Below are 25,617 nucleotides of genomic sequence, written 5' to 3'. Positions count from 1 at the left end.
ATTAGCCCCCCAAAAATCGCGTTCAGACCAAACTTTGTGCGGAATTTTTTTAGCGTTGGCGACAGATTAATACAGGTTTGTCCTTTTCGACACATCTCAATGAAGTGTATTTTGACGACACCTCAAACTTTAAATTAGGAGCGAACGATGAAACAAATCTTTTGTTTCCAACATTCAGCAGAAAGCCGCAGAACCGAACCGTGAAGCTCCGAGTCCAGGCGGGTCTGACGGGATGACAACCGGCCACCAGGGGGCCCCGGAGACACCCGGCCAGCTCTACTATTGTTTTAATTAGTGCCACAATTTCATCACAAAGCCCCAAAAAAACTTCAGCAGTTTTCCAAATAAGATGCGATGAAAGACTCAAACACATTTTTATAAAATTAAATATTAAAGGTTTAGCAGATATTTGATGTTTGAAGCAGCAAATCGATGATTCAGTGTTTCAGGCCAACCCTTTTTTGAAAAAAAAAAAAAAAGTTTTTAAAATGGAAAATAATATTGAAGTTAAAGTTTAATGTGTTTGATGTACAATTGAAGCGACAGAATGTTTGAATATCAGTTAGTAAGTAAAGGTTTTCAGGATTAAAGAATTAACCATGGGGAGTGAAAACACCATGATTTATTTTCTTATATCACAATTTGAAATAAATTGAAAACGTTCGTGGAGTTAAACAGCTGGAAGAAGGTTTTTAATAAAATGGTTATTTAAAAAGCATAAAGAAAATTTTATTAGCTAATTCATTTTTCCAATGATATGTTGATTTCCCCAAAACATTTTTTAGAATGAAACTCGATTGAACTCATTGAATTGTAAACGATCTCTATAGAAAAAGGTGTTTTGTGATTGAATGATTTCGAATGAGACTTTTAAAGAGATATGAAAGACTAAAACAACATGAAAAGTTGATTTTGGGGCTTTGTGGCTAAAATTAGCGCCCGCTTTCGTGCGTTAACTTGTGAAATGTTTAGTACTTTTCTGTGTGTGCACTTCCCGTGTTGGACCAGCAGGGGGCGACATTAGTGTTTTTGTTTTTTTATTCCAGCCTGATAACGTAACAGAAGAAGTGATATGTGAGCCTTGCGGCGGCTCTGTGGGGAAACGCCGCCACGTCTGCGTTACGATGGTTTTCAGGACAAAAACGTTTCCTGGCCTCCGCCCGTCGTGGCTGAGAGGAGGACGGTGCAATCCGACGTTAAATCCTCCGCGGCGAGAAGAAAAAGCAGTGTGATTGGCTCCACGAATCCTCCGCAGTCTCAACAGGCCTCCAGCACCTGCTAGGCCCCGCCCACATGTACAGGCCCCGCCCACACCAGTCGGCCCCAGTCCACCAAGTTCTATTTCCTCCAGAGTGTGTGCCACGCCCACCCAACACAGCCCCCCCCACCCAGCTTCAGCCACACCTCCAACACGCGCCCCACCCAGTCAGTTCAGGCCCCGCCCACCCGGCTTGGCCCCGCCCTCCTTGCTTTCATGTTGTGCAGACCCAGCGAACATTCACGTGGTCGATTTGATGCTTCGGAAGTTTGTGACCAAACTTTTTTTTGTTTTTGTTTTGAATAGTTGAAACTTTATGAAGCCGATCAGACTCCTCGATCTGGGGGATCCTTTTGGTTTTTCCCGGATCCATCAGGTCTCCGAACGCCGGCTGACTTCCTGTTTTGTTCGATGGCAGTGAGGTTAGCCAGCGAGCTAACGGACGGAGAGAAAAACAATATGACGGGGAGGAGGAGGAGGAGGAGGAGGCGGAGGCCTGTGTGCTTGCTGGTTCATCAGCGACTCCTGAGATAAAAAAAAGAAAAAAAAAAAAGAAAGTAAAAGTAAAAAGAAAAAATGTCAGACTCGGCGGCTTTGGTGGGCGGGGCTTCGGCGGGGTCAGTCAGTGACGGCTCCTTAAGGCAAAATGTCCGTCGTCCTCGAGCATCGACAGGAACAAAGAGGTGGAGGACGTCTGTTTCTGTGATGATGATGATGATGAAGATGATGGAGGCTTGACGGACAGGAGGACAGGCGCGGTCACAGCCTGCAAGACGAAGAGAAGGGCTCAAAGTCACCATGGGAACTATAATCAAAGAACAGCAGCTTTAGTGGGGGATTAAAACATTTTTTTTTTATTCCTTCTTAAGGCTTTATCCCCCCCCCCCCCCCCCCCCACCACATTTTTGAATCTGTTTGTAAATATTTATTTTAAACCATGAAGCGAGTGTCTGACGTCGGGAGGCGTTGCGTCTTTATGTCTTGCTGGCGTTCTCGTAGATGACGTCTGACGTGATGGACTGCTGCTTCTTCTTCTGCCACATGAGCAGGACGCACTGGTGGATGAACACGTACTGCTCCTACACACACACACACACACACACACACACACACACACACACACACACACACACACACACACACACACACACACACACAGTTTTGTGTTATTTACAACATGTTGCGCTCGGTGTGGCTCTGCGGGGCGCTGGAGGCCGGACCTCGGTCTGGACCATGGACAGCCGGTGGGATCTCATCTCGGAGACCATCCCCAGGATGTCGGCGAACTCGTGCTCTCTGATGTGCTGCATGAGGCGGTCCAGAGCCATGAAGGTCCCCGTCCTCCCAACGCCAGCGCTGGTACACACACACACACACACACACACACACAAATAAAACAAACATTCGCAACAACGACTAAAAATAAATCTAACAAAACAGCGACAGTAATTGTAATCACTAAATCCCATCTGGAGGTCAAAAACGCATGCGAGCGGCTATGTGTGTTTCGTCCAGCAGAGGGCGCTGTCAGCTGAGGTTGAACACAACTCCGCCGGACTCCAGCAGTCCAGAAGACCAGTCCAGATGTTCTGTCACGCTCTCCAGATTTTTTTTCTACATCTTCGGAAGTTTCCCGGAACGTTGGCTGGTGTTCGTGTGAATGACTCCGGAGTGTTTAGTGTGTGTTTATATGTGAACATCCCAGAGTGTTGCCATGCCGACCTGCAGTGGACCACGACGGGCTCCTTGCTGCGGTTGGCCTGTTGCCTCACGATGTGGACGAACTGCAGGATGCTCTCGATGGCGTTGACGGTGGGAACGCCGTGATCCGGCCACGAAGTGTAGTTCAGGTGGAGGACGTCCAGACTCTCGTCGGCCTGCGGGGGGCGCCAGAGGCGAGGGGTTGAATAAAAGACACGGATGGGTTTTTTTTTTGTTTTTTTTTACGCCGTTCGTTTGTTCCCGGAATTCAGGGAAACTCACGTATCCCAGCCTGAACTTGCGGATGATCCACTCCGGGGACTCGGTCTCGCTCAGCATCTCCACGCTGATCTCGCCGTACATCACCGGCTCGTCCGTGAACGGCCAGTAATGATCGCACTTCACCTGGAACACGAACCGCAGACGTCACTGGCCAGCAGGGGGCGACACACACACACACACACGGAAAACAGTAGAAAATCCAAAAAACAATGCACACAATTATAGAAATCCGATGAAAGCGTACCCTCCTGCGCTCGTTGCACTGCGTCAACATGACGATAATTGGAGATTTCTGCTGCAGGACCATCTTCCAGAAGTCGTTCCTGGTTTCGGGCAGCGGCCCCTGCGTGGCGATGTACTCCTTCGCGTGCTTGTATCCCTGAAAATCGAACCAAACTTTCACCACACATAGTCTGGGAGGGGGATTAACAGGATTAAAGTGTATGTGGTGATATTCTGTCAGTCAGCTGGGGGAGGAGAGTGACTCACGGGGATGTAGTTGGCATTGATGTAGTCCGAACCTTCGTCGTTGTGCATCGAGATCAGTTTGACTCGACTGAAATCGTCTGAAATGTTACCAAAAAAAAAAATTTCAATACGAAACATTACTTTAAATCCAGAATTAAGTGCAAATATAGTTCAATCAATCCTGAACTGTTCACATTAATGTTAATGTTCAATTTGAAAACCAGAGATAAAATGAGATTAAAATTCTATTTTACACCAGAGTTTCACCGGTCAATCTAGAGTTAATCCTGAGTTGAACCAGTTAATCCTCAGTCAGTTCTGAGCTGAAGTAGTTAATCATGTTTAAAAATTGAATATATTCTAAATCCGTAATCCAGAATTAAACAAACCCTAAAAACCTCACGTAATACAGAGATACACCAGTTAATGCAAAATTAAGCCTGAGTTAAATCTATATGTTAAATTTGTAGCCTAAAAACCTGACGTAATTCTGAACTATTCTTGGTTTAAACCAGCCAATCTTAAATTAAATCTAAGTTTTAAATGAAAGTGTTAGCAGAGAGTTTAGATCAGGACTGATACTGAGATGATCTCGACTTAATCCAGAGTTATACTTTAGTGGATCTTTAGTTAAATTAGTTTACGCTGAGCCAAATAAGTCAACCCAGAGTTAATCCCACGCTCAGCACAAGTTTATTCTGAGGTAATAAGTCAACTGAACCAAAGCTGATCTTAATCCAGAGTAAATCCTTAATTACGTTTGAATGAAGTGTGACTTACAGGGGAGGATGTTGGTGTAGCGGTTCTTGGGTCTGTTGATTGGCAGGTCTGCAGCGTCGTGGGACAGATCCAGACCGACACTCTTCAGCTCCTGGAAAACACAAAGTACTTCAGTAAAATACACGAAACAATGTGACACGACAAGAGTATTGGCAGCGATAGGAAGAAAGTACATCTGGTGTTTAACATAAAAAAAGGGGCGAGGATTTGGAAAACGATGTATAAATTGATAGAAAATCTGAAACCAGAGACGTAAAAAATAAAATTTTTAGCTTCAGTCTCAAAACAATGAAAAATTGCATCAAAGTTTTTAATGTTGAAGTGACGGTTGTTCCAATGAAAAGCTCCCAGAATGTCAAAAGCCTGTGTAGAAAACCACCCAGAAGCATAGTTTATAGTTGTGTGTTGACAATATAAGAAGTGTGTGAATGTGTTTAAAGGCAAAGAAGGAGGAGGATGACGGGTTTTTACCTCAAACTGCAGAGAAAACTTGTAGGCGGAGTCTTTGCTCATTTCTTTAAAGTACGCATCAAAATCATCGAGCTGCACCGGACTGGAAAGCAGAAAGACACAGGGACTCGTCAACCAGCATTCGTTTATTCATTCATTCACAACTGGTACGTATATCCTTCATTTTTTTTTTTTTTTTAATGTTTCTCCTCGCTCTGGAATCGCCACAGCTGATTGGCTGGTTGGAGGCTGTTCTTTCTCAGGCCTCGTTTACACTTGAGAGCAGCGTCGATTTCTCTCTTTTCTCTTTCACTTTTCACATTCGGACGGCAACGTTTTTGGGGAAACGATCTCTGTTCACACCTCCGACACGGAAAAAAGCTGTCGTTTTTGCAGGTCAGGCCAGTAGAGGGCGCTGTGTTTATGTCACAGAGCCACACATGCACACAGAAAGCACACGTCAACTGTTCTTCACCTTATAGACCAACTCAGTATCTCCTGTTTGTATGAAACAATGTTCTCCCTGTATGCAGATGATGTTGTAGTAAATGTCAGTAAATGTCCACTTTGTTGGAGAAGAGCTGTGAACGTCTAAAGAGTTTGCGGCGCAAAGTACGACTGCACTACTCATTTACAGGACTCAACGTTTCTCCCAACAAAGTCGTCGTCTACAGGAACAGTGGAAAACAAACGACTGGCTGAGCGACCAATCAGACGCCTCGGTTAATGTTCCCGCCACAGAGCGCACACGTAAGAAAAATAATCCCATTGAAATGGACTTAAATGTGCAGGGTTGAAGCGCCATGCTAGCGTTAGCGGGCTAAAGTGACGTTACCTTGTTAGCTTCCGTTTCTTTAAAGCCGTCTTGCTCCTAAAGAAAATAAAAAAACAATAATCCTCATGATGATGATTCCTCGCTTCTGTAAAAGTGCCGCTCTGTTCACGTCGGGTTTCAGTGACGTTTGTTAATCAATCCTCCGCACCACAGCTGCAGCGCCACCTGCTGGCCACAGCCTGTCTCCTACAAATATGTGTAATTTGGAAATCTATTGCATTATAATTGTTTCCAGATCCGAAAAAAACTAATTAATTATTCCATCAATTCAACACATTCACTGCTGCAGAGATAAATATTACTTTTTAACAGAATGTCAAAGTTTGTCATCATAAAAGTGTTTGAATATTATGCCAAGATATATATATAAAAAAAAAGATTTCTTAACAATCAAAATAAATATAATTGTTTCAATAAATAGAAGTCAACAGGTACAACTTAAATTCTATATGATTTTTGCAAGCATAAAACAAATAAAATTACAAACAGGAAACTGACTTGTTGCATTATGTTTAAAAAAAAAATGTTATTACAACAGTAAAGTTTAAAATGTACAATCTCATTGAGTAAATCTTATGTATTTAGAATAAAGTGGTTGTTTCATTGTTGCCTGCAAAGAACAGATTTGTGAGGAAAAACTTAATTTATGTCACATGTGAAATTTCAGTCAGGCTTTTATTTTGCAGCCACTGGTTTTTAAATTGACCACAAACGTGGACAAACCCGGCGGGAACAGAGCTAAGCCAATCACAGTAGAGGAAATATTCATGCTCAGAAATATATACCCGATTAAAAAAAAAAAAACAACAACTTTACATCAGTCATGCAACTTATTTTATATATTTTAATATTCCTCTCTTCATGCTGCTGGATTTTATATTGAAAAACCTCCAGATTTCCTCCTCAAAACGTGGAGTTCGGAGAAAACCTGGAAGACGAATCAGAGTCGGCATTGTGGCTCTTCTGCTCGGTGAGCGCATGCTACAGAAGCTGGACGCGAGCGCTAACCTACACAGACAGCATGCGGACGCCACCCACACAGCGAAGCGCGTGTTAGCATCATGCAACGTCGTACATGTTAGTGGGAACAGACCCGGGGAGCGCAACCACAGACACAGCATCCAACACCCCCCCCCCCCCCCCCCCTCCCCCCCTCCCCCACCCCCCCTCCCCCACCCCCCCTCCACCCAAATAATCTGCCGCGAGCATGCAGAGCAAGTCTGGTGTCATTCTGGACTTTTCTCTCCTTGACGGCTATAAAGCAAATAAACCGATGAGTCCCTTCTGTTAATTTGACTCAAACAGGCTCCGCCCTCTTCAAACGGTTCCAAAACAATAACAAGGGCCCTGAGACAAATCCCTGTGGGACACCAGATGTCATGAGAAACATGCTAAAATACCAAGACCTGAACATTTGCATTGTGTTTATTGGTTATTTTCAATTATATGCTTTTACCTAAGCATAATGACTGAGTGAATGAATGAACGGATGAATGGATGAATGAACGCCACTTTACAAAAAATCATCCAGGACATAAAATAAACCCAAACTGCTCATGTTTGATTTTAATTCTGTGTCTATGAAACAGTGAGTGCAGAAACAAAAAAACTCCAGGACCCAGTATGAAGCCCTGAGGAATACCTCATATAGCTAATTGCTCTTTAACGTCTGAGTTATATCACATCAGTCAATGCATCATTATTTGGTTTTTTTTATTGAGATTTATTGAAACCAGTCAAAATAAATATATTAGACTATTTTCATACTTTACATTTTATAATATTATATTGTAATTAACAGATGATCCTGTTTGCATTACTGGAGTTTTTTTCTGTACATTTTGGTATTTAAATGTAATTGAAATAACAAAAAAAGCTCATATAAACAGACCGACTATTAAACCTTGACGATGACAGTTAGGTTACTTGTATTACTATTTGGTACATCTATTTTACTTTGTAATCATTGATTTAAGGTAATTAATGTTGAAGAAATACATGATTGTTGTGGCCAATGTTATTGCTTTATATATCATCATGTCCAATCTACATGCATATTTTAAGGAAGAGTGTTTAAAATATAATCTAGAAATAGAAACAATTATGACCAGTGTCCTCTTGTTAAGTCAGCTTGCGGTTTTATTATAAATAGTACATTTTCATATTTATTTTCAATTGTTTTTTGTTTAGGAATACAAAAAAGAGGAGGCCCCAGAATTGAGCCCTGAGGTACACCACACTAGTAAAACGCATTTTTATTTGATCTTTTGATGAGATAACACTGTTTTGTTTGAGACAAAAAAACAAAACAAAAAAAACCCCAACGTATTTCTTTATTTTTTAACTGAAAACTAATTGTCATTGTTGTTTTATTTTCCTTGTTGGACTTTTTGCATTTGCACGTTGGCGTACGAAGCGAGTGGGAGCCGGTACCGGACGGGGAAAAAAGAAGAGGAATGAAGCAGAACAACACCAGACTTCCTCACCTCGGTGGAAAGCGAGTGAGATGACATTTGTGGGGGTCAAAATACTGTGTGGGCTGTGGCTCGGCTCTGACATGCCCCCTGAGGTGCGGTGTTTCTGGCCAGCAGTGCTTACTTACCACGGATTAATATAAAAAGCCAAAAGATAGTCAGTCCAAAGGCAGGATGGCAGTAGGGTAAGGAAGGCAAAGAGGCTTCTTCGCCTGAAGGGGGTTCAAAATAAAGATAAAAAATAAATAAATAAATAAAATAAAGACAGTCAACAGGAACACAAAATAAAGAGAACAGACACCAGGGGGCGACAGAACATGGTGCTCCATTAGTAAAAGAGGCTTCACATTAGTGCTGAACACAGAGTTAATGCATCATGCAGCTCGGAGAGAGTCCCGCCGTCTCTCCGCGGGACAACGGGCGTCTGTTCACTTGCCGCCGTCAATGGACGCTCTGTCTCTTTAAAAAAAAAAACCCCAAACCATCCTGAGCCTGACATCACCACATCCCCCCACACCCACCCACCCCCCCCCCCCCCCCCCACCACCCTTCCCACCCACAATGCAACACTGAGCCCGGGGCCCTCAGCGTGAACACAAACAGTGGTCAGTTTGTCAGTGGGTGGTGTCGTCACACCATCACGACCCCACTGATGCACAGACGCTCCAAAAAAACCAACGACTTAAGAGGTTTTTAAAACTGTTTTGTTTGTTTTTTTCAAAATTATCTGCAATTTTCTTCACATTTAGAACTGGTTCAACACATTTATGTCGCCGCTGCACAATATTTGGAACTATTTATTTCAGTTGTAAGTGGTTTTTTTGTACTGGAGCTGCACTTTAACGCCTTAGATTTTGACAAAAACAACACTATTATTTTCTAAATTATTGTTTTCTATAACAAGATACTCATCAAGACCTCAAAGCCCTTTTCTTCACAGTGTATGGTCAGAAAAAGTATGTTAACTTGATTTATTGTTTTAAAAAAGGTTACTTGCTTTATAACGAAGTTCAAATAATTTGAGATAAAATTGTCAGATTAAAAACTCGGTGGACGCACGTTAGTAAAGAAAAGAGGGCCGAGTATCGAGCCCTGAGGTACACCACACTGGATATTAAATCAAACAACTTGGTCCATTCTGAGGTTTGTTGAACGAAGTCAAAGTATTACGTCTCAAGTGACAAGTATGTACTTTGTGTCAAAAAAAGACATTGAATGCATGTAAATTAGACAAAAGAAGGGAAACCAACACTGAGCCTTGAGGTACACCACGTTACTGCGCTGACTGTACAATGAATGTTTCATAAGAGGAGCTGGAAGCAGATGTTGTGTGTCAACAAAAGTGCAGTCTTGTTTTTCGGGTAGTATTTAAATTAGAAGGTCACATCTACTTCCCACACATCTATTAATATCCTGAGCTGCCAGATATTGACGACACGACTTTCTCCACTTTCCGAAAGGCACAGTGTACGACACAGCTCCCTGTAAACAAGGGTTTCATTGTTGCTTGTTTATGAGCTGCACTTTTTATATCTGCACAGCTGTACATCATCTGACAACAAATACAAACACTATATTTGTTAAATCCATGTCTTTTTTTTTATTTTATTTTTTTCGAGTTTTGATGAAAGTTTGGTCTGTTTAGAAGAGAGGATAATAATTTGACTTTTGTGTTTGCTGCATAAATAACTGATAGCGAAAACAAGAAGGAACACCACATTAGATAACATGTAATTTTATGTTTTTATGAGATTTAATGGAAGCAATAATAATATTTTGATCTGTTTTTTTTCTTACACGGTAACTAATTTAGCTTCTTTATTCAGTACGTGTGTGAAAAGAGAAACAGGAAGTTTCCAATATATCAGCGACTCTTGATTGTTTCGTGAGATTTGAGATTTAATCTTAGTAAATACAGTTCGGAGAGGACTGCACACGCTGTTGGCTGGAAAGATAAGCACTTGTTAAATTCATCTTTAACATTTTTCTAAATGAAAATTAAAGGTGTTTTTTGTTTTTGTTTTTGTTTTTTGTTTTTTTTCCCCCCTGCATCAGTGGGGACGTGGAACGTTGTCGCCTCACCACACTGAACACCGGCCGACATGCACAGTCAAAGCGATAAACATGACTCCACCGCCACGGCACGAGGAACACACTCTGATGGAAATGTGCGTTTAGTGATGGAGGGTCGGATACGACAGCAGATGGAAACCAAGGTTCTGCCTTCACTGACCGTCTTTCAGCTCTTATATTAATCACAAACCTCCCAGTCTCGGCTGTTTTTGTCCTCGACATTAATCTCACACCTCAAACACGGGCTTGATTTGCAAAATTTGGGTTAACGCACCCCCCCCCCTCTTTTTTTTTTGTGCATTAGGTGGCAGTAATGAGTCAGTTTGTGCGGGCATCTGTTGTGGACAGGAAAGTCACCCTCAGAGACTCTACGCTGCCCCCAGTGTACAGATGTGGCATTACTCGATTCTTAAACACTTTATAACTTAATGGCGTTTTCAGATTGTGAGACTGCTACGAAACAAAATTCTTTATGTAAAATGATTGTGACATTTTGGACTTTTTGACCCCTTCCCCGGCTCTCTGGTGCCCCCAGTGGAAGCTCACCCCCCCCCCCCCGGACACAAACGGACCCTCCTGATCTATAATCGACATCCAAACTGAGCTGAAAACTGAAGGGAACCTTCTAAACACTCAAACGTCTCCTCAGATCGACGGCCTGAGGACCTTTCAACACGTTCCAGCGCCACACAGGAGAACAGAGAGGCGTTCCGGGGAGGGGGGGGGCGCGTACGTACCAGTTATAAGGAAGTTTTCCGTCACGCTCGAACGAGGCAAAGTTGACGAAAGTCTCTGCTCCGCACTCTCTAAAAAAGAAAGAACGAAAAAAAAAAATAGAATTACAGACGAGGTGAGAAAACATCTGAAGCGGTTTGAGGAAGTCCCATAGAGCTCATGACTCATGAAGAAAAAGAAGAAGTTTGGGGGAGAAAATAACCGAAAACTTAGGTTTTATGATCCGAAGTGGAAATAGCTGAGTTTGCAGAAGTGGGGGGGGGTAAAAAAAATTTAAATGTAAAAATTATCCAAACATACGACGAGTTTCGAAAATGTGAAAATGTAATATAGTAATTAAAAAAAAAAAAAGTTAGCAAATAATTAATGTATAAACAAAATGAATGTAAAACCTTAAATAAGATTAAACAAAAAATACTTCAATGTAAAAAAAACACATTTTGGAGAAAAAAAACAAACTAAAATATATATACTTTTACAAATGTTTTATTAAATAAAAGTGTTACCGGCTGAGCTGCAGGTGCTTCTTACGGAGGACGAGCAGAAACAGGACGAGGAGGCTGATGAGCAGGATGCTGAGGACGGCCAGAGCCGAGATCGCCGCCACGCTCGGGTTCATCTCTTTAGCTGCTCACACACACACACACACACAATTAGAGCTGGTCAGGTGTGTGTGTGTGTGTGTGTGTGTGTGTGTGTGTGAGAGAGAGAGAGAGCGCCCCCTGCCTGTGGTGCTGATGCTGATGTAGGCCCGCCTGCTGGCTGTACTGTAGCTGAAACTCGTCACGCTGCAGTTGTAGCTGGACGACGGCGTCAGACCAGAGACGGTCACCACGTGAGAGGAGGAGGTCAGGGGGTCGTGGGTCTGGGCGGAGAACGCACCATCATCATCATCATCATCATCATCATCATCATCATCATGTTTCTACCCAATTTCATTTTTCAATGATTATAAATGATCATTTCATCTCCCAATTTGACTTTCATCCAAATTGTTACTTTTTTTTTTCTTTTGAGTTTGATTTCCAGAACATTTCTGCCTATTTTTCATCGCGTTTTAACTCAAAGTTATTTCTGGCTCCTTCATTTTTTATTTATTTATTTATTTATTTTGAGCGGTTGTCTCTCGGTTGGAGAGGTTGCAGGTTGGATTCCCCCCCACCTCCCACTGCCCACACGTGAACCCGAAATGACTTCCAACAGATGGATTGAGCCCCTTACAGCTGCCTCTATTGGTGTGTGTGTGTGTGTGTGTGTGTGTGTGTGAACGGCTGTCTGGGATCAACAGTGTAACGCTCTATAGGACCAAAAGGGTTAAATCAGTTAAATTAATTTACCATTTGTCGGACGTTTTTAACTATCTACTTTTTGGTTTAGCTTTGTTTCATTTTTTTTTTTTACATTTTGAATCAGTTTAGGCTTCCTTTTCTTAATTTTTATGACAAAAACCACATGATCTACATCAGTGTTTTTCAACCTTTTTTGAGCCAAGGCACACTTTTTTGTTTGGAAAAATCTCGAGGCACACCACCACCACCCGCAAATGTTAAAATCTTGAACATCTGTAGCCTACATTAACAATATAAAGTCATTCTCATCAAAGTTTTATCAACAGGAATCAAATAAATACAGAAAAAAAGTATTTCCCAATTTCTTTTTTTTAATTTTTACTCACTCAGTGTGAAGCCTGGACCTGTTTGAGCTGAGATCCTGGTTCACATTCTTCCTTTTCAAAAACTTCTCCATCACCATCACTGACACAGTACTTTGGTACAAGATGGGAGCAGCCGCAGGTGGTGGCGTTTAACCAGACTGACGTCTGTCAGTTTCGATTTCACCAGCAAATTTATGTGCTGCCATCTATTGGCGAAGAGTATTTATACATGATTACTCTGCAACACACTGCTCTCACAGCGGCTGTGAGACCAAATGATTTTTAGAAAAAAATGTGAAATTGGATAATTTCCCACGGCACGCCTGACTAGATCTCACGGAAACACCAGTGTGCCGCGGCACAGTGGTTGAAAAACACTGATCTACGTCACCCTTAAAAGAAGGGAGTAAACAGAAAGTAGATCCTGTCTGCTCCCAGTGAACGGGAGACAGATCGTGGACCTGACGCCTCACAGCAGGAGGTTCCGGTGTTACCTTGAGCTCCTTGCTGCCTTTGCAGGCCCTGCAGACCACCTGGTAGAAGTCCACCACCCCCTCCTCGCTCCACAGCAGGGTGACGGAGGAGTGCGTGGCGTTGATGGCGTACAGCGAGCGGGGAGGCGCCGGCTCTGCGGGGAGAAAACGGGAGGCGGTGAGGCAGGTGGGTCCTCGGCTCTGGTGTGAGCGAGAGGCGGGGTCGGCGAGACGAGAGTGGGGGGGGGGGGACGCTCTGCGCACGTGTTGGACGCGAAGACGAACGCTGGCGGGGAGGGGGGGAAAAAACGACGACTCGGCAACGGCGTGCCCGAAGGAGGAAGTCACAAGTTTCACATACACTCTGCTGCTCAGTGGCACCAGCTGTCTTACACACACACACACACACACACACACACACACACACACACACACACACACACACACACACACACACACACACACACACACACACACACTCCACCGCCTTTTTTTCCTCTCCAATTACAATATGTTCCTTTTAGCTCCCCTTTTAAACATTTATTATTTCATTGAATAGAACCGTTTAACTGTATGGGAGAACAAAAATGTGTGTGTGTGTGTGTGTGTGTGTGTGTGTGTGTGTGTGTGTGTGTGTGTGTGTGTGTGTGTGTGTACCCAGTTTGATGATGTTGGACGTGGAGGTGTTCCTGCTGCGCTCGGTGCACGCCGTCACCGTCAGGTTGTAGATGTCGCCCGGTGGCAGCGGGAGGCTGGCGCGCATCACGTTGCGAGTCACCTGGAACACACAAGCACGCGTCCACAAAAAAAACAAAACAAAAAAAAAATCACTCCACGCCCGGAACGCACAACGATCCCACGTGTAAACACGTCGCCGCGCGACGCGACAATCCAGAATACGTCGTCTGAAATTGAGGCGCGTCAAGTGATGACAGCGTGTCACAACGTGTTACGATACGTCACACGTCAAGTCACATGGTAACACATCCCAGAGCCAGTAACTGAAAAAGTGCAATAAGCCACAATTACAGGAATTGTGTCAGAGATGCTCCAGTAACTGGTTATTAGTAGAAAGCTTTTAGTCGGAGGTTCCCGGGCTGCGGCTCCTCTCTGTGTCCTGCTCACTGCAACCGCTGAGCCTCAGAGTGTCGTCAACACGACGACTCCAGTTACAAACTCCGCGTTGGGCAGTGGCGCGGTAGAAGCTGGACACTCACGTCCACGGAGAAGCTCCTCTCGGCTCCTCTTCTCCCCACCGCCGACACCTGCCAGTGCAGCATCCGAGAGTGAGACAGGTCGATGAAGAGCTCGCCGTACGTCCAGCGCACGTACAGCACGCCCTGGGAGTAGTCCACCGAGGAGATATGAGGAGCTTCAGGAGCTACAGGAGGAGAGGAGGAGGAGAAGGAGGAGGAGGAGGAGGAGGAGGAGGAGGAGGAGGAGCAGACAAAACAGAGGGTCAGCTGAGGAAGAATCCTCTATTCCCGCAAATATGTCGTGAAACTCTCTCGGTACCTGTAACGAAGCTCACGGTGGTGCTGTCGCAGCAGCTGAGTGGCGGGTCGCCCCACGTCACCATGGAAACGCGGAAGTTGTAATACCAGGCGGGCAGCAGGTCGGTGACCCTCTGAAACCCAGAACGACCAGTCAGAAACCCGTCAGACGTCCCCCCCCCCCCCCCCCCCCCCCCCCGCCCACGGCGGTACCGCAGGCCCCTTACCACGGAGGCGATGACGGAGGCGGTGGCGGCGATCTCGTAGTAGGTGGTCCACTCGGACGCCAGCGTGACGGGGTTGAAGAAGAACGTCTGCAGGACGTACTTCCTGAAGGACACGTGGTACGGCCGCTGCCAGCTCAGGATGACCGCCGTGGGACCCAGGGGGTACACCGCCAGCTCACGCACCCCGGTGGGCTCTGACACCCACACACACACACACACACACACACACACACACACACACACACACACACACACACACCTGGTGAGTTCGGGGGGGGGGGGCGGAGCCTAACTGCTGATCAATGACAGCAGGTGCGATGCTCACCGATGTCGATGATGACGGGCTCCGACGGCGGGCTGAAGAGCGGCCCGTTCGTGTGGAAGACAATCACACGGTACTGAGCGCCCGGGGTCAGGTTAGTGATGATGTCACTGGTCGTGTTCTCCTGACAAACAAACAAACAAACAAACAAACACAGATGAGCAAAAAAAAAAAATCTAGCTTCTTATTGTGCCAACGTCGTGTTAACTTGTGCTTGTTGTGTAGCTGATGTAGATGTTGTGATATGTAGCTGTAGTTATGGTTGTATAGATGATGGAGTTGTAGTTGTGTAGACGTTGCGTAATTGTGTGATGTAGCGGTAGTTGTGTAGATGTTGTGTAACCCCGCCGTCGCTGTGTCGGGGGTTATGTAGATGTTACCTCGCTGCCGTTGTAGTTCTGTTGAACCGCACTACACTAAATGTTGTGTAGTTGTGTAGTTGTGTCACCTCGGTGCAGTAGGTGCTCTCCATCCTCTGGCTCAGGCTCGGCTTCAGGCAGGTGGTAGAGACGACCGACACCACGCTGCCGTTGTGGCTCTGGATGGGCGGCGCCCAGGAGACGGCGGCGGTGCTGGAGTCCAGCAGGCGGACGCTGACGGCCTGGGGACGCTCACGGAGCTCCTCCAGCAGCTCGCCGCCGGGACCTGCGACACAGAGACACACGGGGACGTCACAACACGGCGCTCACGGCAAGGAGGGGGCGAGCAGGCCAGCCGGGGGCGTACTGAGGTAGAAGGTGAAGCCGGTGTTGCTGCTGCTCTCTCGGGCCTCGCAGTCTCCCGACAGGCTCAGCGTGGTCACCCGGACGCGGTACGTCCCCGACTCCACCAGCTCAGTGAAGAACTCGTGGGTGTTTGAATCCACCGTCGCCGTTTCTGTCGAGTTTCCTGCAAGAAAGAAACGATTGTCACTTTAGTGTCGTTGTAGTGTGACAGTGTAGTGTGATAGTGTAGAATGTCACTACTGTATGTTGTTGTAGTGTGTCATTGTAGTGTGTCATTGTAGTGAATCAGTGTAGTGAGTCATTGTAGTGTGTTATTATTATGTGTTGGTATAGTATGTCATTGTAGTTTGACATTGTAGTGTGTCACTACAGTGACAATTACTATTGCTATTGTAGTGACTCATTGTAGTGAATCAGTGTAGTGACTAATGGTAGTGAATCAGTGTAGTGTGTCATTGTAGTGAATCAGTGTAGTGTGTCATTGTAGTGAATCAGTGTAGTGACTAATGGTAGTGAATCAGTGTGGTGAGTCATTGTAGTGAATCAGTGTAGTGACTCATTGTGGTGAATCAGTGTAGTGATTCGGTGTAGTGAGTAATTGTGGTGAGTCAGTGTAGTGATTCAGTGTAGTGTGTCATTGTAGTGAATCAGTATAAGGACTAATGGTAGTGAGTCACAGTAGTGAATCAGTGTAGTGAATCAGTGCAGTGAGTCATTGTGGTGTGTCAGTGGGATATCAGTGTGGTCTCCATGGTTACCGTCTCTGAAGACGTAGACGTTGAACCCGTCGTACGCGGTGGGCGGCCGCGGCGGCAGCCACCGCAGCTCCAGCAGGATGGGGGGCAGCCTGGTGGGGAGGACGGAGGGTTCGGGGGGGAGGCTCATGGCCGACCCCGGCTCGTTGGAGTCCTCGTACTCCGGCAGGACGCCGTTGACGAAGTCCTCGTCGGTGGGAGACACCTCGCTGGGGTCCGGCCAGTAGCTCTGAAGCTCCGCCCCCTCCGCCTGGCTCCGGTTGGCAGCGGCGGCGGCGCTCTCCGTGACGTTGTGGGTGGAGTTAAAGGGGGACTGAGTGACTCCTGCCACCTCCTCAGCGTGCTGCGCCTCCTCTTCCTTCACCTCCTGCTGCTGCTCCTCCTCCGGCTGCTCCATCAGGGGGGCGTCCCGAGCCTGTCGGGAGGACCTGTGGGGGCCCTCGGGGGAGAGAGGCGCCTCCCCGGGGGGCCTCCGACTCAAGTGGATGATTTTATGGGAGACGTTGAGGGGGGGGTAGGGCACTGTGGGGGAGGGGAGCAAACAAACAAATCCAAAAATCACTACAAGTCTTTGTGACTTCATTATATTATCAATTTTCTGTTTTAATAAACGTATTCTCTCTGTGTGTGTGTGTGTGTGTGTGTGTGTGTGTGTGTGTGTGTGTGTGTGGCCTGCAGGCTGGAAACACTCATAAAGACACTGATGTCATTTGTGCAGCATCAATAATTCACAGGAAGTGTCACCGCTCGTTAATAGGATGCCGTTAATAGGATGCCGTTACCACGGCGACATGCCGTCGGGTGACCACGAGTCCCAACAGGAAGTGACTCTCACACCGGGGAATCACTCAGGTTGAATGGTGTTTCCACGAACGGGGTAAATAACTGGAAGATTCACCTGTGCGGTGGTGTAAAGGTGTGTGCGTGACGTCGCTACGGGCGACCAGCGGGGTCTGAAACGTGGTGACCTCGGAGATGAGCTGGAAGGTGATGTTCTGGTAACACGTCCCCGGCAACCAGTGCTTGAACACCGTTTTCCCTTTGTAGAAATCTGCACACAAGAGCAGCGAAAAAAACACATACGTTTCCTCCCGACAGCAAAAACATGAAACGACGACATCGCCGTGGTTCAAATATTAGCTTGTTTCAGGGAGACACAGCTTCAAAATCTCTTTTTTTTATGTGATCATGGATAATTAGATATTTGACATTTTTTTGCAGGAATGAATTTTTAGAATTCGAAAAACAGGGATTTCGTCATTAAAGTTTTGAAAATCAAATGCAAAAATTCAGAAAATTCAGAATATTAAAATGTGATTTGTCACTACTGAAGAAAACTAAAATGCCAAATATTTTGTCTTCAGTTGTCTGAAGGAAGTAAATAATGAGTTCAAATCTGAGTCCTGTTTTCTTTTGTTCTTTACAGATTGTTGACAAACGAAACACAACGACATCTTGGTATTTGTGCCTGATAATAGTAGAATAATCAAAGAATTATTTTTTTTTTTTCCCTGACCGTTTTGTGTTTTCTTCATTGCTTTGGGGCGTGAGCAAGGCGACCGTGGAGTCGTACCTTTGTAGAGCATGTACCGTGGCTCCGCCCCCTCGCTGTAGCTGATGTTCACTCTGCTGAAGACGTTCCCGGCCGGCGAGTCGATCTCGAACACGACGCCGGTCTCCGGAGCTTCTCTATAATCTGAGATCTGTGGGTTTCGTACGGGAAGCGGCTCTGAGGGACGGAGCACAAAGCAGCGTGCGTTACAGAAGCAGCTGAGGAGTACGACGATGACGATGACGATGACGATGCATTCTCACTGGTGATGACGGTGGCGGTCCTGGTGGGCCGCGACCACCCGGCCCCTCCTCGGCGCAGCAGCAGCAGACTCACGCCGTAGCTCAGCCCGTGGAGCGACGCGTTGAACAGCAGCGGCTCGCCGACGTCGTCGAACGGAAGCACGAGCGGCCGCGCCTCGCCGGAGACCTGCGCAGCGTACGAGGTCACGTTCTCCTCCAGGTCGGCTCGCTCCAGCGTCGCCACGATCTGACCGTCCTGGTTCAGCGACGCCCGGAAGGCCCACGAGCTCTGCGGGGAGAGAGGGACGTCCGGATGGACGGTACGGCGTCGTCAATACCAAATAACAGACATGGGTATGGACAGACGGCGAAGTGGGGTTGATCTTACAGGTGGCAGTTGACCACAAGTATCGGGAAAATATCGACTGGGAGTCATGAAGGACTTTTTTTTTTGTCTTGGACCTTAAAGAAATGGGGAGGACGGCTCTGTAAGAGCGGTACGGCGGTACGACGATACAGCGTCATCAATACCAAATAACAGACATGGGTATGGACAGACGAAGAAGTGGGGTTGATCTTACAGGTGACGGTTGACCACAAGTATCGGGAGAATATCGACTGGGAGTCATGAAGGACTTTTTTTTTTGTCTTGGACCTTAAAGAAATGGGGAGGACGGCTCTGTTAGAGCCGTCCTCCCCATTTCTTTAAGGTCCAAGACAAAAAATGGGGAGGACGGCTCTTACAGAGCACACGGATGGTTTTGCATCACACTTCTTTTGGCTTCATCAACTGCAGATGAACCAGAGTTTTTTTTTTTTTTACCCCCCCAATCAATAGGCCCGGATGACAAAAGGAGTCCACGTCTTCTGATCCAACTGGCACGGCGGATCTGAAGAGGCACAAAAGAGCCAAAATTGCTCTTTACGATGCGTAAAGCAGAAAATCACTCCACAGGCGACGACCCAAGGAGGCATTTCGCCACACTCGGACAGGAAGTCCTCACCCACAGATGAACTGCACCGCTTCTTTTTCCAGGCTTGAGGATAATATTGCTCCCTTTTGTAGGACAAAGGGGGTCAACGTAATTTTTTTGCGTTTGCCGGTCAAACTTACCGATGTAAACTATAGAAACGAGTGACGGTAAACAAATGTAGCGCGTTGCATTAAGAACCCAATAAAGTGGCTCCATGTGTTTCTGCTGTTGTCGGTAAATCAACCAATTTGTGACATGTTGTGGCCGATGTTGATATCACTGTTGACGTTATTGTTTTGTTAATATTGTTTGCGGCCTCCCCCTTATGTTCGTTCTGAGATAAGATTGAGGAGATAAAATGTTATTAAAAGTCACCACAGAACGGTCCTGCTGCAGTCTGATGACCTGATCCCGGTCCTGATATTAGATCTGATCCCGGAGCTGAGCTCCTCCCGCTGCGTGTTTCTGGTGTAACTGTCATTAATGGGATTACATCTGTACTCAGATCAGTGAGAGCAAACAAACATGTGTTTTTTTTTTTTCTTTTTTTCCATGTGGGATTATTCTTCCTCGGGTCTGACCCACATTTATAAACTGTGACACAATGTAATTCACCACCACAAAACACAAAACACAGCAGTCAAACCGATGAATTAAAATAATAGCTTGCATTGATGACGACGTTTTATAAGTAGAAATCAATCACAATTCATTGTGTTTTTTCACTTGTGGTAACTCGACAGCAAAACGACCAAAAAGAGTGAAGAAATGTCAAAATTGACAGACAAAAACAAATTACAAGATTTGCAAAACGTTTTCCTAATAGTCTGTTTTAGTGTCACATAAACCGACGACGAAAAGAAACAAACAAATTCAGAAAAACTTGACGGAAACTGACGTCAAAATTTCACAGTGTTAACTGTCTCAATATAAATAAAACAAAGGGTGGACATGCCACACTGTGGTCACTGTTACCATGGGAACAGTAAACTAGTAATATTGAGGACCAAAAGAGGTAAAATTAAAAAAAAAAAGAGAGAGAGAGACACCGTGATTCTCAGCAAAAATCCTGAGGGACTACTTTCACAGGCGCATGAACACAGAGAGGAGCTGTGGTCAGAAACAGTCGTCACTCGTCACCAGCAGGCTGCTGATCCTCCGTCGCCATGGCAACTGAGATGAAAGGCAGAGCCACGCTTTGGGGGAGGGGTTACCATAGAAACGGTGCCAAGGCCGCCATGAATGCTAATGTCTCCCCCCTTGTGAACCTTCGGCGGGGGCGAGAGACCGAGACCAGGTCTACATCGGAGACCAGTACCAGGTCAGGGATCAGGGACTGAAAATGGAACTAAGATCAGACCCATGTAAAAAAAGCAAGTTGAATTGATAAACCCAGACTGAGACCAGGACTCCATCAGAGACTAGTTTAACCTTTTGATTTGATCCTCCACTGTTAAAACAGTCCAACTGTTTTTTAATTCTACCTTCAAAAAGTGTTTTATTGGCGGTGTTACTCTCCTGTGTGAAAACCTGCTGCCAGTCCCTCCACCTGGACGACGTTATGATACTGATGGAACTCAAAGCAGCTGCTCTAACGTTTCCACCCTGAAGTCACAGAGGTGGATGTTACACAATAAACTGATGACAAACACGCAGCAAGAGCATCGGGTGCTCCATCGGCAGCTGACAGGTTTATCGTTGTGAATCTCCTCAGACGTCGTCTCTGAGGGTGGAGGTGATGAAGGAGGACGAGGAGGAGGAGGAGGGTGGACAAAGGCGAGACTGACGAGAGCGTGATGTAGTACAAGTATCCAGGGATCAGTGCAGACTGAAGTGGGAGAGATGGAAAGGCTAAATGGCGTTAGCCTTGAAGCTAGCATAAGCTGACAAATTCATCCCCGTGGCTTGAGCAGTCTGTCGTCTGAAGCAGGGAAAGTGTAAAAATAACTGCAGATAATCATTTAAAACCTCCCAAAGAGCTAGGGCTATGCCAAGGCTAACTCCGTTAGCCTCAGGGCTAACTCCTTTGACTAACTAAAGTCATCAAACTTTATTAAATTTGGCCTGCGTGACATCATCATCTCATAATAAACTAGTTCTACCTTTAAAACCTCAGAATCACTTTATTAATCCCTGGAGAAACTATTTATCAACGCAGCTCAAACAAAATGTTTCAAGCTCTAATGCAACACAAACGATTGGGACTATTTAGTGCGGAGTAGGATGCAGCTTCACAGAGGTGTGAATCACCTGCTCCCACCGAGGAACTGCTGTTCGTTGTTTAGATGCCGCGGTCAATGACGTTCTTGTTCTCGGCGAGCTGGCGTTTCTGTTTCTGTGTTTTCAGCGTAAAATCCGTCCAAACAGTGACATGTTGTCATGAAAAGTTGGTTAGCACAGTGCTGCTGCGCTAGCCTGCGCGCTGGGAAGTTATTTATCTCCAGGGCTAACTCCTTCAAGTTCAGGGCTATCTTTTTTGTTAGCTTTAATGCTAACTCCTTCAGCTTTAGTGATAACGCCTTTAAAAAGGTCACATTAAACAGCTTTTCAACACTTTCACATGCGTCTCATTCGTCCAAAAACTTTGCATTTAAAGTGTTTTGCCCCAAATCCAGCTTTTCCTTGATTTTCCTTCATTTGAACATTGGATCATAGGAGCTACATTCAGAATCTGTTGTGTCTGTGTGAGCTGGACTGGCTCCGCCCACACATACCCATCTTGGGAAGAGGAGGAACGGCTTCCTCTTGTGGTGCCATGTGCCAGAGCAGAGCTGCCTGATTGTGGGAGGAGTCAAAGGGGGGGTGACCTACCTTGATTGGGATTGGCCAAACCCCCGATGTAACTGGGACTGGGACTTTAGATTTGTGGCTAACTCCTTTAGCTTCAGGGCTAACACCTTGAGCTTCAGGGCTAACTCCTTTAGCTTTAGGGCTAACACCTTGAGCTTCAGAGCTAACTCCTTTAGCATCAGGGATAACACCTTTGTCATTTTTGATAGCAGAATCATGATTCAGCACTTTTTCAGATAAAAGTTCCAAACTGCAGCTGTTTCTGTTCCCGTCTTGAGTTAAATCTGCACTTTCCCGAAAGGAGTCCTGCAGAGGGCTTCAGCGGAGGAACAAAAGGTGAGTGACAGCTCTCTCCTCCATTCATACAACAATGTGACCTCCCACTGAAAGCAGCTTTTCTAAAGAAAACACTGACACAAAGAGACAAAAAGCAAAGATCCCACTCAACAAAACCACATTTTCAAGAACCGACTGAGCTCACCTCATATTATTCTGCCAGAACTTCATTCAATCGACAACATTTACACGGAATCTCAAGTGAAAATGCATCGTTTTTTGTTTCAGAAAAGTTTTACACAGTGTTTAAACACTAAGTTGTTGACAGCCATGTCCATTTTACACTGAAACATGAAAAACACTAAAAACTGTGTCGTTAACATGCCAGGCCACAAGTTGGTGCTGTTACTGGTTTTTGCAATGCAACCACACACACACACACACACACACACACACACACACACACACACACACACACACACACACACACACACACACACACACACTCACACACACACACACACACACACACAGAACGATACGCTGTGAACTTTACCAATGACGAGTCCACAGACATTCATATGGACAGACGACCAAGTTGGGTTGTTTTTTTTCAGCATTATCGATTTGAACGATTGGATTTCAAAGTATATTTAACACATTTGGAAGGATTATTAACTGTATCTGGCACAAAAACATAAGATATATTAATATATTGGACACAATAATAAAGTTCAAATGCCACTTCATAGATGACATTGGTGAGTGATGCGTTCAGGAGCTCGTTAACGTGTCAGAAAGCAGCTTCCGACACGTTAACGAGCTGCGGGGCTCCTCCATTAGCCACGTTACATGCTTTTTCAGCATTAATGCATATTTTTGATGACTTTTATTTTTGTCATGTTTTCCTCCTCTGAACTATGCTGTATTTTGGGCGCCACCATCTTGGATGTTTTGCAGCCCTCCTATTGGACCAGCAGCTTACATGTGACTCAAACGCAGCGCGCATAACAACAATATCATTGCGATGGTATAAAATAGTGCTGACTTTAAACACGGGTTTTAAAAAAAAACAAACCACAGGATTACAAATGGAGAACCTTTGACTTCGTATACCTTTATAACGGTGTAAAGACATTATAGAGTCTCCATGTGGGAGCGGGAGAACGCCGCTTTGACCGCTTTGAGTGATGCGTTCAGGTGCATCACGTAAGATCGCCTTCCGATAGGGCGCATGTGCTTTCGGTACGTTCACCACACGGTTACAAAAAAATTTTTTCTGAGAGTTTCTGGGAGCCGGTTCCAGGTTCTGGCAGCAGAACCAGTTTCAGTGTTTAAACTGATTAAAGTCACAGATTTTGTCCGTCTGCTGACTCGCTGATTAGTGCTCAGATTATCGCAGCACTTTCACACCAGCAGATTAACCCCGACGATGCTGCACCCAACAACAAATCTAATGCCCCCCCCCCATTGCTCCTCCTCACAGAGCCCAGGACCAGAAACCCCAAAACAAATCCACCAGTCACTGTTCTGGACCTGCTTTCTCTCAGTCGGTCTGATTTTGTTGGTTTGGGAATCAGACAAATGGCCCTGCGTGATAAGAGCAACACACTGATCCACCGAAATGTTTCTGTTTGTAAACCAACACGTTTCTCTCTGAGGTGAAACGTCGTCAGTCGTCTGAGGTCACGTTCACAGTTCAGAGGAAAGAAAGATGAAATAAATCTCATCTTCACAGTTTGTGTTGCCGATTCAGAGCCCGGGAGATTATTATTGTTATTGTTTCACTTCAGATCTCCAAGTTTGTCACTGACTCAAATAGAAATCTGCATCTGAACTTTAAAAATGATAGAAACTCTTTTTTTTTTTTTTTTTTACTCCTTTCTATTTGCCAAAACTGAAACTTTGAGGGAAAACAAATGTGTCATTTGTCCTTTTATTAACATGATTCATTCTCTTTGGTCCAAAACGTTCCTATAATTTATCACTATCATTCTCACCTTACCTTAAAATGAATAATTGTATAAAATAGCCTACTTTAATGGATCATTTCATTATTTTGTCTTTTTCATGTAGAACACATTAAGAAAATCACAAACTGATAACTTTGCAGCTTGTCAAATAACTTATAATAATGAACATGAAGCAGTAATTATATTCTCACATTTTACTTTAAAATGCTTATTTGTTTATCAAATTGTGTCTGTTTTTAGATTTTGATTCAAGACGTCTGATTTTTAAAAATGTTTTCAAAAGGTTTGATGCCATTCGTTAACAATTTAATTCCCTTATTTATTTATTTTGCTTATTCTATTTTCTTTTTAAACTATATTCAGATTTATTTTCTCAGATGGATTGTGAAATTTCTCACTATGTACGTATGTATGTATGGTGTGATTGATTCACAATGATCAGCTTGTACCTTGTGTGTTTCTTTCAATGTGTGTGTGCGTGTGTGTGTGTGTGTGTGTATTGTGTCTTAATCTGAGGATGTGTTGTGGTATGTGATGCACTTCTGTGTGTGCGTGTGTGTGTGTATTGTGTCTTAATCTGAGGATGTGTTGTGGTATGTGATGCACTTCTGTGTGTGCGTGTGTGTGTGTGTGTGTGTGTGATGCTGCAGCCGACTGACCCACTTTCTGCAGGACGCCCGGAGCCGCTTTCTGCCTCGCGGCCGCTGCTGACATACCGCAGCAGTACGGAGACACGCGCGCGCGCGCGCGCGCGCGCACACACACACACACACACACACACACACACACACACACACACACACACACACACACACACACACACACACACACACACACACACACAGAACCGATGCCGGTATGACCGAACAAAGCCTCCCGCCGCTCTGCCGCTCCGCCGCCTGTCTGGAAGGCGGCGGAGCGGCAGCGGCAGCGGCGCGGCGGGGGGTTGGGGTGGTGGGGGGGACCCCTTTCCCTCGTTCCCTCCCAGATGCAGCGGCCCTTACCTGGATGAGGACGAGCAGGTGCGCGGCCAGCATCAGCGGGGCCAGCATGGCGGCGGAGAGCTGCGGCCTGAGCGGCGTCAGTCCGCCGCGCATCCAAACAT

General features: G+C 45.4%; 1 protein-coding gene across 1 annotated transcript; it reads right to left on the bottom strand.

Moving 5' to 3' along the window:
* Window positions 1-1,587: 1,587 nt before the first annotated feature.
* ptpro (protein tyrosine phosphatase receptor type O) lies at window positions 1,588-25,617 on the bottom strand. The gene is made up of 27 exons (XM_080518032.1): window positions 25,517-25,617; window positions 18,521-18,788; window positions 18,279-18,434; window positions 17,604-17,756; window positions 16,709-17,227; window positions 15,952-16,113; window positions 15,674-15,870; window positions 15,229-15,349; window positions 14,904-15,097; window positions 14,699-14,810; window positions 14,401-14,564; window positions 13,841-13,961; window positions 13,205-13,338; window positions 11,783-11,921; window positions 11,563-11,683; window positions 11,059-11,127; window positions 8,377-8,460; window positions 5,775-5,810; window positions 4,961-5,042; window positions 4,490-4,580; window positions 3,731-3,807; window positions 3,486-3,620; window positions 3,242-3,364; window positions 2,981-3,135; window positions 2,479-2,614; window positions 2,214-2,337; window positions 1,588-2,024 (listed from the first exon to the last, which is right to left on the bottom strand). The coding sequence occupies exons 1-26, from the start codon at window positions 25,607-25,609 to the stop codon at window positions 2,233-2,235; spliced, it is 3,747 nt and encodes a 1,248-aa protein (XP_080374158.1). The 5' UTR covers window positions 25,610-25,617; the 3' UTR covers window positions 1,588-2,024; window positions 2,214-2,232.

This window comes from Blennius ocellaris (genome assembly GCF_963422515.1).
Source record: "Blennius ocellaris genome assembly, chromosome: 22".
Lineage (NCBI taxonomy): Eukaryota > Metazoa > Chordata > Actinopteri > Blenniiformes > Blenniidae > Blennius > Blennius ocellaris.
This window is presented reverse-complemented; position numbering and strand designations above follow the sequence as displayed.

What these genes read in the sequence shown, in the direction of transcription:
- ptpro (XM_080518032.1), bottom strand. Translation starts at nt 25,609, where the DNA reads ATGCGCGGCGGACTGACGCCGCTCAGGCCGCAGCTCTCCGCCGCCATG. An exon ending in CCTCCGTCATCGCCTCCGTG is followed by an intron (nt 14,811 to 14,903) that starts GTAAGGGGCCTG and finishes TCTGGGTTTCAG; the next exon opens with AGGGTCACCGACCTGCTGCC. An exon ending in AGAGGAGCTTCTCCGTGGAC is followed by an intron (nt 13,962 to 14,400) that starts GTGAGTGTCCAG and finishes TGTGTGTTCCAG; the next exon opens with GTGACTCGCAACGTGATGCG.